The sequence below is a fragment of the Aspergillus costaricaensis genome, assembly GCF_003184835.1.
Source record: "Aspergillus costaricaensis CBS 115574 unplaced genomic scaffold BO79scaffold_2, whole genome shotgun sequence".
Classification (NCBI taxonomy): domain Eukaryota; kingdom Fungi; phylum Ascomycota; class Eurotiomycetes; order Eurotiales; family Aspergillaceae; genus Aspergillus; species Aspergillus costaricensis.
In genome coordinates, this window is record NW_020291802.1 from 1,595,270 (window position 1) to 1,607,712 (window position 12,443).

The window sequence follows — 12,443 nt, forward strand, 5'->3', positions numbered from 1 at the left end:
GCACTGCAGATGTAACCCACAACGAAGCTTATTGTAGTTCGGAACCCCGGAAATGAAATCTGGCAAATGAGACGCTGAGGATTGTGGTCAATACGAACTATCCCTGCCTAGGGTCGGAGTCTCAGGCTACCGTGCATGAACTACATGGCGAGACCGTGTCCAATATGCAACATTCGTTCAGCTTCGTGGATGGCGTTCTTTATGTGCCGTCATTGCATGAGACAAACAGTATCCAACCACTCCAAATTTAGAGGAGCTGAGAGTGGCTGGCTGAACAACCTGGAGATAGCATCTGGCACAAATAACAGCGTGAGAAATCCGGCAAGTGCACGGCTTCCCCGCCTGTAAACCCGCATGGAAGGAGCCATCTGCACGTCAGCCTATCTATAGCAGTAGAAAATGCTGTCGTACTTCTCCGCGGGCTGGACTATGCTTGCTAGTCAGTTTGACTTTCTCGTACGGGGAAGTACTTAGAGATCCAGCCCCTCAAATGTCGATAAGGCTGAAAATGTCAGGCCGAAAGTCTTGTTTACGGCATCCCCTCTACGTGATTGACGGCGCGAAAATGCCACGAGTGGGGGATTCACCCACCTATAGGCCAGCAGGGCAGTGATTCGACTGCACCTGTCTTTGTGGCTGAACTATGCGTGCTAGCCGACCTGGCCTGATCACGCGGGGGTCATTTAGACGTAAGACGAATGATGCCCACATATCTATACTGGTGAGCCAGATAACGAAGGCAAGAGTAGCTCTGAGGAAGGCAGTAAAACCATCATAGCCGCAGGCAAAATGGAGCCATCTCTGATGCCTAGAATGAGTCCGGAGCAAGAAACTCACATGGCAAAAAGCTGGCTTAGAGGACATGGCCATCGACTCCGGTTACCACTTACCCACAAGACCCAGCCACAGCCGTCAGCCCCGATCGAACCCGCAGACACCCAGCAAGATCTTAAGGAAGAGTGAGGCGATATGATGCTCCTGTTCCACCATGTTCTGACCCTTTTATTTAGTGTCGACGAGGTAGATGAGTTTTGCCAAGTCATCCAATGCTATTCGAACGAGACAAAGAGTAGTAGTGAGCATAATGCTGGCCAAGGGAGCGTAAGGTTTGATATATATGGCGCGCACAGCTGGAAAGAGGTGGTTAGTATCGTTCAAGCGGTCGAGAAAGATTACAAGCACAGCGCCACTGGCTGGAAGGGGGCTGCGAGATGGGCCTTTCGCAAGCTCGGTGAGCATGCAGAGGACTTCAACCCTTGGTTGGACCTTTTGCCGGATGACAAGTATTTTAGCATTGCTTGTGGCGGGCTCAAAATAATACTCGGTGTTAGTACGCTCTGTGTCGCTGGCTTCATGCATACTGATCCAAGTAGATGGCAGCGCGAAGAAGCGAACAGCGGGAGGTTATTCTTGCATTCTTTGCTGAAATTCCAGAAATTATCTTCTGGACCGATCGCTACCATTCTCTATTCCAGGGTGAGGAGGGTTTGAAATCCTACCTGTACGAGTTTTATCTCGCTCTCCTGGCCAGAATTCAAGGCATGATTGCAGCGTTGGTGGATGTATCTCTGTGTAGGTGTCGTCGGCTTTAATCTCCAGCGGAGATGACACAAATCCAGTTCTGTACTAACATGCATGTTTGGATCAGGGAGAAAGATTATCTCTGGTCTAAGAGTCAAAAATGCAGACAAATCACTTGGACACGTCAACCAACGCTTCACGCGGGCCAGGACCCAGCTCGACAAACATCTCCAATTCGTGCGCGATCGGCTGCAAGTGGATACAAATCAACGAGTCGTTTATATAAAGCCGATCGTGGACGATCTGGCAACAGGGCAGAAAAAAGTGATCCAGCAAAATTCAGATCTGCGAAATGACATGCGCGAGGGCATAAATCGACTGGAAAGGCGGTTGAAACCGTGGGGCGTTGTCGCGGAGCAGATGGAGCAGGTCCTTGAAAATGAGTTGCAGAAAGCGCAGTGTAGGTTCTTAGTGCTATTTCTATTTAACTCAGACATTGACCTTGCACTTCAGGGCGAATTAACCGGGAGAATATACAACGAGAGAATCGGCAGTGGCAGATTATGCGCCAAGGATATCCCAGAAGTGACCTCTACTTCTTCCTTCGCTTGAATGAGCAGGACGTGCGGCAGCAGCTTATTCAAGACCTCGATGATACGGGTCGTGATGGACAAGATATTGATATGGCTGCTCAAACCCACGCTCAACAACTTCTCCGTATGCCACAATTCCAAGATTGGATCCGGTCTGACCAGCCAGACATGCTTCACGTCGACGGAAACTGTGACAACTATGCTATGGCTAGATGTTCTCCATTCAGTCTCCTTTGTTGCGTACTTGCCAATGAGCTACTACAGCAACCGCAAGCCCAGGTTCTATTCTTCTTCTGTGGACTGCACAACCTGGCTGGGGAGCCCATGGCAGGGCCGGTAGGTCTTGTCAAATCGCTCATCATACAACTGCTCCTGGATAGGGACGACAAATATGATCTCCTTTTTCTGACCATTGGGCGGAGAGAAGAAGCGTTGTATCAAAATGATCTTCCCTCCCTGTGTGAGACATTGAGGGAAATGCTGGTCCAGAACCCTTCCGCTGCTCTTTTCTGCATCATCGACGGTGCATCGCTCTTCGAGGTGCGAGAATGGCATGAAGAGATGGAGTATGTTGTTCAGCAGTTGTTCAACCTAACGACTGATCCGGACATTGCAACGGTGTTCAAGGTACTTATTACGAGCCCGGGTATTAGCCGACTCGCAGGTGGTGTGCCTCAAGAATGCCGCTTGTATGTGCCAGAAACCAACGAGAGAATCTCGGATGCAGGCTTCCGGAGCCCAGAGGCATTTCAAGACGAAGTTTATCGCCGTCGAGATGACTTGGCAGATCCTGCTGGAAAATACGAGGTCAACCCATATGAGGCAATGTACAAGGTGGACATGTACAGTGAGGAATATGAGTAGAAAGTGGGCAGCATTATTAAGAAGTATGATCGATCATGGTGATGAATCAAGATAGCGACAATCCTTTCGACGAATCTAAGCTGTAGAGTTGAAAGATAGATTACAGTTGCAATAGATAGTACTTACGCAGTTCTCCATACTATGTTGCTCTTTGATATTCTATGTCCTCACAATATGAATGAATACGTAATGCAAAGTACCTTCGAGCCCATTTCCATCATCATTCCTTGCCACCGCTGAATCCTTACTAGCACATAAGCAAACATACCGCTCGCTCACCTCATCTACCTGGCTATATTTACCCTCAATATAGCTACTTACATCCTAAATAAAAAAGACAACAAACATAACAAAACCAAACCAGTAAAAAAACACAATACACCGACCCAACATACCAGTAAATACTCCGTACAACCCTACGTAAATAACAAACGTAGGCTGCCTAATAACCCGCCAAGAAGGCAACTACGCATACATGCATGCACAAAAGGGATGAGTCAGAAAGAAGCAAATTCAAACCCAGCCCACTGGCACATTTTTTATTTAATTTCTTTTTCTTACAATGATGAACTCCTATTCGGTTCCAGCCTGTTGGGTCGCCATACATGAAAAAAAAAATGTCCACATTGATCATCTGAGTTTTTGCTTTCTTTGTTTTGTTCTTGTTTTTGCTTTTGTTCAGAGTTTGGTGGCTTGGGTCGGTGAATACATACTTAACAAGTAACTTTGATGGTTGGGAGTATCAGTGGATTCGGTCTTGGTTATTTTCTTGGGAGGGGTGCGTTGAGTGGCTTTTTTTTTGGTTTTGTTGTCGGTCTTACATTATGTTTATTATATGTTACTGTGGTGGGTTATGTGGTCATGCTACTCTGTATAAATGGCATGATAAGAGCTAGGAATAAAGTACTACTCCGCTGTAAGTATTGGAAACCCATAGAAAGTAGAAAACAGAAAAATCATTAATCCAATAAATCGAATTCCGTGTATTCCGTACCAACAGAGTTTACCAGGATCTTCAATCCCAAGTAACCCTGACCCGACATTCCAAGAAAATGATCGATGCAATGCATGGATTGCCCTGTTTCTGGTTGATGGCAATCAGTCGGTTGACAAATCGCCAGATACTCCCGGTAGGCAGGGTGGCTGCAAGAGAACCCTTCCACCGGAGCGATGACGACTCTTTGAAGCAAGCAACTGGTGATTATGCGAGGGTAAGCGGAGAAAAAGTAAACATGATGGCTGGGGATGACGCAAGTGGGCGGATCAACGCGGTTATATACATGGCAAGGTTTTATTTGGGATGAGTGTAAAGTATTGAAAGATCGGGAATTTGTTATTGTTTTGTACGTCTTTAATGTGTTCCTTTTCTACTTCATTGTGCTGTATGCAATGTTTATGTTAGAAAGTGGTTCTCTTTGGATTTTTCATCAGATTAATCCAACTAGGTTACTCTTGAGCATTGTAAGCATGTATAAAACTACATTACAGCAAGTAGCATATGATCAAAGGGAAAGGTTAATGGAATAAGGAAATCGTCCACGATATTCAGTAGATATCCGCAATTCTCCGGCAGGTCGTCGACGGACCGGACCGTTTGGAGTGACCCATGGTAACTACACCGTATTTCCATGTATACCTCAAGGTATGATGCAGTGGCGGTTTGATGAAATATGTATATACTATATAGTAGATAAGGCATGCCATGATCATCACCAGGATGACGCTTCACGACTCGGAAGATCGGCCAATTTGAAAGAAGCAAAAATTACCTAGCCCCCATGATCGACGTAAGGGGCTAGGTTTTCACTATCTTCCTAATTACAAAATTGTCATCATCATGATGATAAAGTAATGTTACACAAAATTATCAGAAATCCTTCCATAAGTATACACTCACTCCGTCCCCTCTTCGTGTCGACATTATCTTTTTTGGTTGCTTTACCAAAAGAGGCAATATGTTTCGTTAAGAGGTAAGGGCCAGAAGCCTTGAAGCGATTCGGTCTACTATCAATCATTGTAGATTCGATTTGTTCGAACATAAATGAAACACTTTTTTGAGTTTATTTCTAGACACGGACTTCCAGGCTGTCCGCTAGCTGTCATCGGAAGAGGAGCTTTGCACATCACACCTAGCTCTCTCCAGGCTATTGCACAGCCTTTCAACTAAACATATAGTGTTCATCAAGTCATTGCACAGCTTATCCACATACTGATTCTCCTCTCTTGGAATCCACACATATTGCACATCTCCCTTCTGCTTAAGCCGGCTATCGAGAACCACTGCTTTTTCAAGTAGATCTCGATTTGCTACCTCAATTCCTTTACGATTTATCCATCCGTTTCTGATCCATTTATAAATCCACTTCTCCATACAGCTCACTGCATATGTCGAGTCGGAGTATATCGTGACATCCAGCCGAGGATCCGAAATTAGTTGCTCAGATCTTTTCAAGGCCATCCCTAGACCGAGGATAATGGATGTGATCTCAGCTCGTTGATTCGTCGGGGCGGTATATGAAAGCAAATCTTCTGTTTTCTCGCCATAGAATTTGCCGGACGCGCCTTTGAAAGCAGCGGCCGCAGCCCCAATCCAGCCTGGCTGGCCGTTGGCTCTACAGCCACCGTCGACGTGGATCTTCATGATGTAGACCATGGTGTGACGAGTGGTTTTAGAGGAGGTGGCTCAGGTCTTTGACTACTAAGATGAGCAAGCCTTCTTGTAGGCGCCTCCAGGCATTCAGAGCGCGCCTTTTCGCGGATATCTCCATTGGCTGTATAGGTTCAATTTACGGAGGATTTCTCTGGGTCCTTCATGAGATCTTAGCAAGTTGGTGCTTCACGTGTTTGAATGGGCAGTTCCCGGCAATTTCCCTGTAGCCACGATGCGTGTTTAACTGTCAGCTCTAACCTTTCTCTGTGGTTTCTGAGCAGATTCTCTTCAAGGCTTTCGGCAAGTACCCGGATAGCAATGCAACATGCATAAGTAATCTTGAGTTCACGTCTGCTCTGTCTCCATTGCTACCTCCCAGTCACATGAGCATGATATATAATGTCAGTACAGTCACGATGTCTTTCCAAACACCACGATATATCCTTTGTGTTGTCGCTAGTATCTTTGCTCTATTATTGGATAGAAGTGCTGATAGATAGGTTTCATGGATCTGAGAGAATTACCTAGTTGTGAACGCTATCTATGCTGTGATTGAGACGGTGTCATGCTGTTGAGGTATATATCAACTGTATGAGCAGTAAGAGACCAATGCCTTAGTGAGTAATCAGTAGAATGATAATATACAATACCATTTCCAGCTATCACACTATCACTACTTTCCTACCATATCGATTCTCCTTGGTCGGGATGATTATACTACTACTCAACCCTGGCTTTTGTGTACCTCTTCCACCTCTGTTTCAATCTTTGCTTCCGCTCCTCCAAACGCTTGCTTTTGCGCGTCTCTTCTATCTTTATTTTTAATCTTTGCTTCCACTCTTTTAAAAATCTATTTTTATATATTTTCTATTTTTATTAATCTTATTTGAAGTAAGCCCCTGAAATCCTGAGGTTCCACTTAGTTCAGTGGAGCAATTATTTACTGGTTACATTGAGCCGCGGCAGTATCAGTAATCAAGGAAGCACAGCAGAGCTTACGCAAGGCAGATAATATTGAGATAATTAAGTAGCTCCGTTTAATCCGAACCAGAACGGAATAAATATCAGCTTAGGGCAAATAGATGTGGGTATTCAAATGACCACGATCTTCACAGGTATCTTGTTTTTTGATATGGCACGCTACGTCTATAAAAGAGGGGTTATGCAGCAAGAATATCGGGCTTGGCTTCCTAATGAGCTCATCCTGCACGTATTATCATACAGTGATCCCTACGATTTACTGAATTTCTTACGCGCTAACCCTAAAGTCTCTTGGTTAGTGACCTCTCGACATACTTTACGTCGGGATGAGCTGGGAAACAATATACTACACCTGCTCATATTAGAGGAGGAGACCGACTTGGTTATGCCTCTGCTGTCTAAAAGGGGCATTCAGATGGATTCAGTTGACAAGAGTGGCCGTACCCCCCTATTACACGCGGCAATGAGAGGAAACGAAGTCGTTGTACGGGAGCTGGTAGGCAAAGACAGTGCTGTGGTGAATATGCCGGATCATTTTGGGCGTACACCACTCTCCTATGCAGCTGCGAATGGACATGAAGCAGTCGTGAAACAGCTGCTGTGGCATGATGATGTAGCACCTGACTTGAAGGATCTTCTAAGCCGAACACCCCTTTCATATGCGGCTGGCAACGGACACCAAGCCATTGTGAAGCTTTTATTGGAACGACATGACGTTGAGGCCGATTTTAGGGATCATCGCAGCAGAACACCACTATCTCACGCAGCTGGTAATGGATTTGAAGAGGTGGTAAAGCTCCTCCTAGCGCGACACGACGTTGAGGTGGACCTTCCAGATTGCGCTAACCAGACACCATTGTCTTGGGCGGCCGAGCGAGGATATGAGGGAGTTGTGAGGATATTGATCCAGCGAGGAGACGTGCAGACTAACCTCATTGATAACTCTGGTCGGACACCACTATCCTATGCGGCGGGAAACGGTTACGAAGGGATTGTGAAGCTCCTGGTACAGCACGGCGATGTCGATGTTAACTCCAAGGATCACCAGGATCTGACGCCGCTGTCGTGGGCGGCAGCAGCTGGCTGCGAAGGGGTGGTACAAATCCTCACGCAGCAAGATGACATTGAAATTGACTCAACTGATGTTTTCGGACGAACACCAATGCTATTAGCAACCTTTGGTGGATACGAACGAGTCTTAAAACTACTCTTGAGATAATCTAGGTTGGCAATAGTCACTAAGACAACTAGGTTCAAAAAGCTGAGAAAAGTGTTAACCTAGACATGGGCAAAGGAGCTTGTTCAAAACGGAACCAAAATGGGGTTACTAAGTATTCTATAGCCCTCGTAATTTTACAAGCTTTGGTTATTTCAGGATATGTAGATAGCCCGGCTAACTTTTATAGTCTGTTCTGTGGCTCTCCTGCTTGAGAGTTCCACCAGCGGTGCAATAGCAAATCTTAGGCTTTCGTGGATGATGGTGCTTTAGAGGACTCATCATCTTCTGCATTTGTACAGCTCTCTCCTACAGACCATACAAACGTCAGCGTCAAGCATGTTAATCTGCAACTGAATCCCATGGAAATAAGACAAAGTAGAATGGAAATTTAGGTAAAATGACTCTCAAGACAAACAAAAAAAGATTGTGGTTCTCCATGCCTCCTAGCATCTTCCGTCAGAATTAATAGAAAGACTCGTGTGACCATCCGCCCTGGTGATGCAACGCCTAGCGCATTCATAGTGACCCTTTCCGTCCGTCTTCAGCTACTTTCAAAATTGGCCGCATATTCCCTGGCTGTACCCTTTCCTATAGCATACAGACTCACTATTGTAATCTCTGCTACGATAACCAAGCTCGCTCGAATATGCCTCGAAGGTATATATATGCTTGTTGTAGTCTATAGCTAAGTTCACCACCCCAGCAACGGGCGCTTTAATGAGATGCATATAAGCCGGTTTAAATACGGCAGTCTTCCTCGCTAAATATCTGAATTACTCTATCAGCTTGCCATTGCTATCTTTGGCCATACTCTAATTAATGCCCTATGGGCTTTATAGAATCGCTGTATGCTCCGCACTGGTGGCTTGCATAACAGGACTGATGGACTTTTTTTTTGATGAAAAATCACTTGTGATTTTCTATACTGCCACTCTTGTTAACAGGATTTTATATATGAACTAATCAACTAGTCATCTGTTTTCTCCGTGGATCTATACCCCATCAAACCCTGCCGACTTGGCATTCCTGGCTGCCATCGTAAAGTTATTAATAACCACCCCAATATCCTCCCCAGCTATCTTGTGAGGTACGAGCCCCGGGTAATTCAGCTGCACTGGATGAGATAAGCTGCAGCCAGCTACCTCGCAACTTATTTCAAGATCCGCCTACGCAACCGATCGCCTACAGCTGTGCATAGATTTAGGATGTCTTTGTGTGTATGTTACCTATAACCTTGCACCACTCTGCAATCTACTTGGATGACTGCAGTCTGGAAATATTTCGGTGAAATTATCTATTGAATATCTGGAATTAATAGAAGAATATATCAAATATTTTGTTTGTGTATCGGAAAGAAGACTACAGACTATGATTAGCACATTTTCCGTTAATTATAAGGCATTTTACTGTTTGAATCTCATAGTTCTAAACTAGAAAGCCGAAGAGAAAGAGGATCAACGGCGGAAATGAGGGAAAGACTGCGGAGATGAGTCGGCGCTCGCTCGGGTTCTTCAAGATTTTGGTTTTGACCTCAGGCTTTAAATCTTTACGGAGATACAGGAAGTACAGCGAGACAGGAATAGCCAATGCAACGACGGTGCACATAAAGACAGCGCCCAGTTCACCAACGGTGAAGCCGTTAACAGCGATGTACAATGCAGGAAATACTCTAAAAAGGAAGTGGGGGAATACTGTATACAAGGCTGGTGCACAGATTGACGAAAACTATAGCCAGGCCGAGAAAGGCAATCTGGACTTATCGGTATAGATCAGCCTCGGCGACAACGGAAACAGTGGGTGTCTCCTAATCAACTTCTGATCAAGACACAAGTTTGTTATTTCCCATGAGATTCCGGTAAGCGCAAGGCCCTTTGCAACAGGATAGTATCTGCCGACGTTCCCGGCAGCAAAAAGAGCATGACCTAATAAACTATCCAGTCATTCAGACAATCTCCCACAGCGACCACCGCCAACTCATTGCGGGCAAGCTAAATCCACAGATTATTGGGCCAAGTGCCGGTCCAGGGGTCGCAAATTCTGTCCAAATGGTCAGGCCGTAAGGCAGCTTGAGGGTACTATAGACGTCAACCAAGGCTGGCGCCTCCCGTCCCTAAAAGGGGGCTGCCGAAGAATCCTTCGAGGAACCCGAACACCGGAAGTCTTGCGAAATTATCCATGAGCGCAGTGAAAATATTGAGGATGACGAATAACCCAATCGTAAGGATGTACGACGGGTGCCGTCCGCCATTATATCTCGATTACACAGGACTGATAGTTAACGGGACAGTACACAAGGATGTGCGTTGTATGACTTCATAGAATTAATTTTGTAACCCATTGCACATTAGCGCCTTGACAATGTGGTCTGGATATAACCACGTTTTATAATACCTGCGTCTGAAATACTGCGTATAATACCGCTTAATCTGAACGGTTGCAAGGACTGAAAGTCATCTAAATCTTTTAAGGATGATGGGGCATATTCATGATCAATCTTGACCGCTGATTTCGGACTTCGGATGTTGAAACCTGTGTCGTCAAGCGTAGTGTAGGGTCAGTTCGCTCTACCTAAAGTATATGGGCAGTGGATACATGGCAGGCAATAGCTGTCAGTCGTTGGAATCCTCTGTACTTAGATCCGCCCTGGGTCTCAGACTTGATCACTAATCGTACGGAGGCATACGTAAGTGATATCGATCACTAATCATCAGTTGCTAAATGACAATCAATCTTCTTGTTTCGCGAAGAAGTCAGAGATATTTATATCCCGGAGTACCTCCGGACTCGCTATCAGAGTACCTCCCAGTTTTGAAATTCGTACAACAGTCTCTGTTACATACTTCTGTCTACGTCAAATCGATCTCGCTATGCCGGCTTGGAGAATCTACCACCCGACTGGGACATTCACCGAACCCAGTCACAGGAAGGAACTTTCAGAGGCGATTACTTCGATATATACAAGTGCTGGAATCCCACCCTTCTATGTTGTTGTCTTATTCATGGAGATGCCTGCTGGCACTATGTACCGAGGCGGAGTTTCATGTGTAAGTATACGAAGTTCACGGTAACCTTCAGTTTGCTGATCGTATCCACTCGGGTAGTCGACGGAAGGTGCGAAGCCTTTCATTAGGCTTATATTTAGCCATATCGCCAGGCACTTTCCTCCTGGCGAGAGTCCGGAGAGGACTAGCTTTATGAATACCATCCACGAGACCTTGAAGCCGTACATTGCAGACAAAGGTTACAATTGGGAGGTCAGTGGTGAGGAGCTCGAGCGCGAATTTCTGCGTATCGATGGTTTCAAGATTCCTCCTACCGGCTCTGAGGATGAGAAGAGGTGGTTCCGTGACAACGAAGCATCTCCTTGGGGGCCTTATCTCACAAACTAGTCAGGTAGCTTGTGATTGGTCAAGCGAATTCCTGCCTGGTCATGCACTCAAGTTCAGGAACAACACCGCCTCCCGAGGTCGCACTATTGGATATACCTCGAAATATCGGGAGTAATAGTACCTGTCCTTCCCATCTAAAGCAGCTTGTGATACCGTATCATACACAGATTGTCATGTTATGTAAATGTACTATGGCCACTCAGCAGCTGGATCATATCTGGCATGCTATTCATAGGACAATTCGGGTAAAGGGACTCGACCGTCTTTTACTCAATGCTAAGAATCTGAAACTCCGTACCCAATCTGCGGCCTGGGCTGATATGCAATCCCAGTTTCAAAATATGGGACCGCACTGTTAACCAGGAATATGTCCACGAGGCCGATTTCTAATAAAAGTTGTCGTGTCGGGGTACAGCTGGGGTTGTGAAATTCTGCCAGGCTCTGTACGGAGTCGTAGGAGGGTGGGAGTAGCTAGGGGTATTTCATAAAGCGCTATGCCTCCTAATTGGGTCATGTGGAACAGTATATCACCATCATGGCTAGTAAGAATTGAACTCATTAAAAAAAGCCCCCCGATACCTGCTGAGCAAGCTCTTTCCCCGTCTCAAGACCATCACCCATCCCAATGATGCCAATGACGCCACCCTGATGTTGATTCCAAACCACCTTACCCCGGAGAATCTGTGTCGAGGCCTGTTGAACTTGGTGTCCTCTAACGGAGTGCAATCAGAATCATAATACAGTATAGAATCCCCTGAACTAATCGGAGTCATTGCGCTTCCTTCCCAATGGCGGCAACCTGCTAACGTGTAGGATAAAAAATGACTAAATCTGCATCGAACCAAGGAACAAAATAGAGAGGTTCCACTTTCGTTGAAGTTGCTTTCATTTAAAGCCAAGAACTCGGAGTTCCGTTAGTAAGGCAGTTCAAGGAATAGTCGTAGAGATGCATAAAACTGCACTGTCCTAAGAATACAGTGGACGTAGACAGAACCTGGGAAAATGAAGACCTGGGAGTATGCAGGGTGATGCAATACGTGGACAGGCGGCAGAAGAGGTGTGCGGTTATCAGTGGTGCGTGATTGTGCCTATTTGGGTAGTTCAGCCAACCTCTAGGTTATCCTCAATCAACCCCGCCCTAAAGAACTTCATTCACACTGACTCTTTGGGTATTAAGCAGTAAACTTGTTCGCAAAACAAATACTACTGCACTACCTCAGCATTTC

The 12,443-nt window shown here is 45.7% G+C and overlaps 3 protein-coding genes across 3 annotated transcripts; 2 read left to right on the forward strand and 1 right to left on the reverse strand.

Annotated features, from left to right (window-relative positions):
- Positions 1 to 789: 789 nt before the first annotated feature.
- On the forward strand, positions 790 to 3,029 carry BO79DRAFT_164894 (uncharacterized protein; the record flags this gene model as incomplete). Its single annotated transcript, XM_025679228.1, has 5 exons — positions 790 to 959; positions 1,011 to 1,326; positions 1,374 to 1,572; positions 1,649 to 1,981; positions 2,035 to 3,029. 5 exons carry the CDS (start codon positions 790 to 792, stop codon positions 2,976 to 2,978), a joined length of 1,962 nt encoding a protein of 653 aa, XP_025544706.1. The 3' UTR covers positions 2,979 to 3,029.
- Positions 3,030 to 5,007: 1,978 nt separating this feature from the next.
- On the reverse strand, positions 5,008 to 5,631 carry BO79DRAFT_164898 (ribonuclease H1; the record flags this gene model as incomplete). The annotated part of the gene is made up of 1 exon (XM_025679229.1): positions 5,008 to 5,631. The coding sequence occupies one exon, from the start codon at positions 5,629 to 5,631 to the stop codon at positions 5,071 to 5,073; it is 561 nt and encodes a 186-aa protein (XP_025544707.1). The 3' UTR covers positions 5,008 to 5,070.
- A 5,064-nt stretch (positions 5,632 to 10,695) lies between these two features.
- BO79DRAFT_213461 (tautomerase family protein) lies at positions 10,696 to 11,217 on the forward strand (the record flags this gene model as incomplete). Its single annotated transcript, XM_025683207.1, has 2 exons — positions 10,696 to 10,872; positions 10,930 to 11,217. 2 exons carry the CDS (start codon positions 10,696 to 10,698, stop codon positions 11,215 to 11,217), a joined length of 465 nt encoding a protein of 154 aa, XP_025544708.1.
- Positions 11,218 to 12,443: the final 1,226 nt, after the last annotated feature.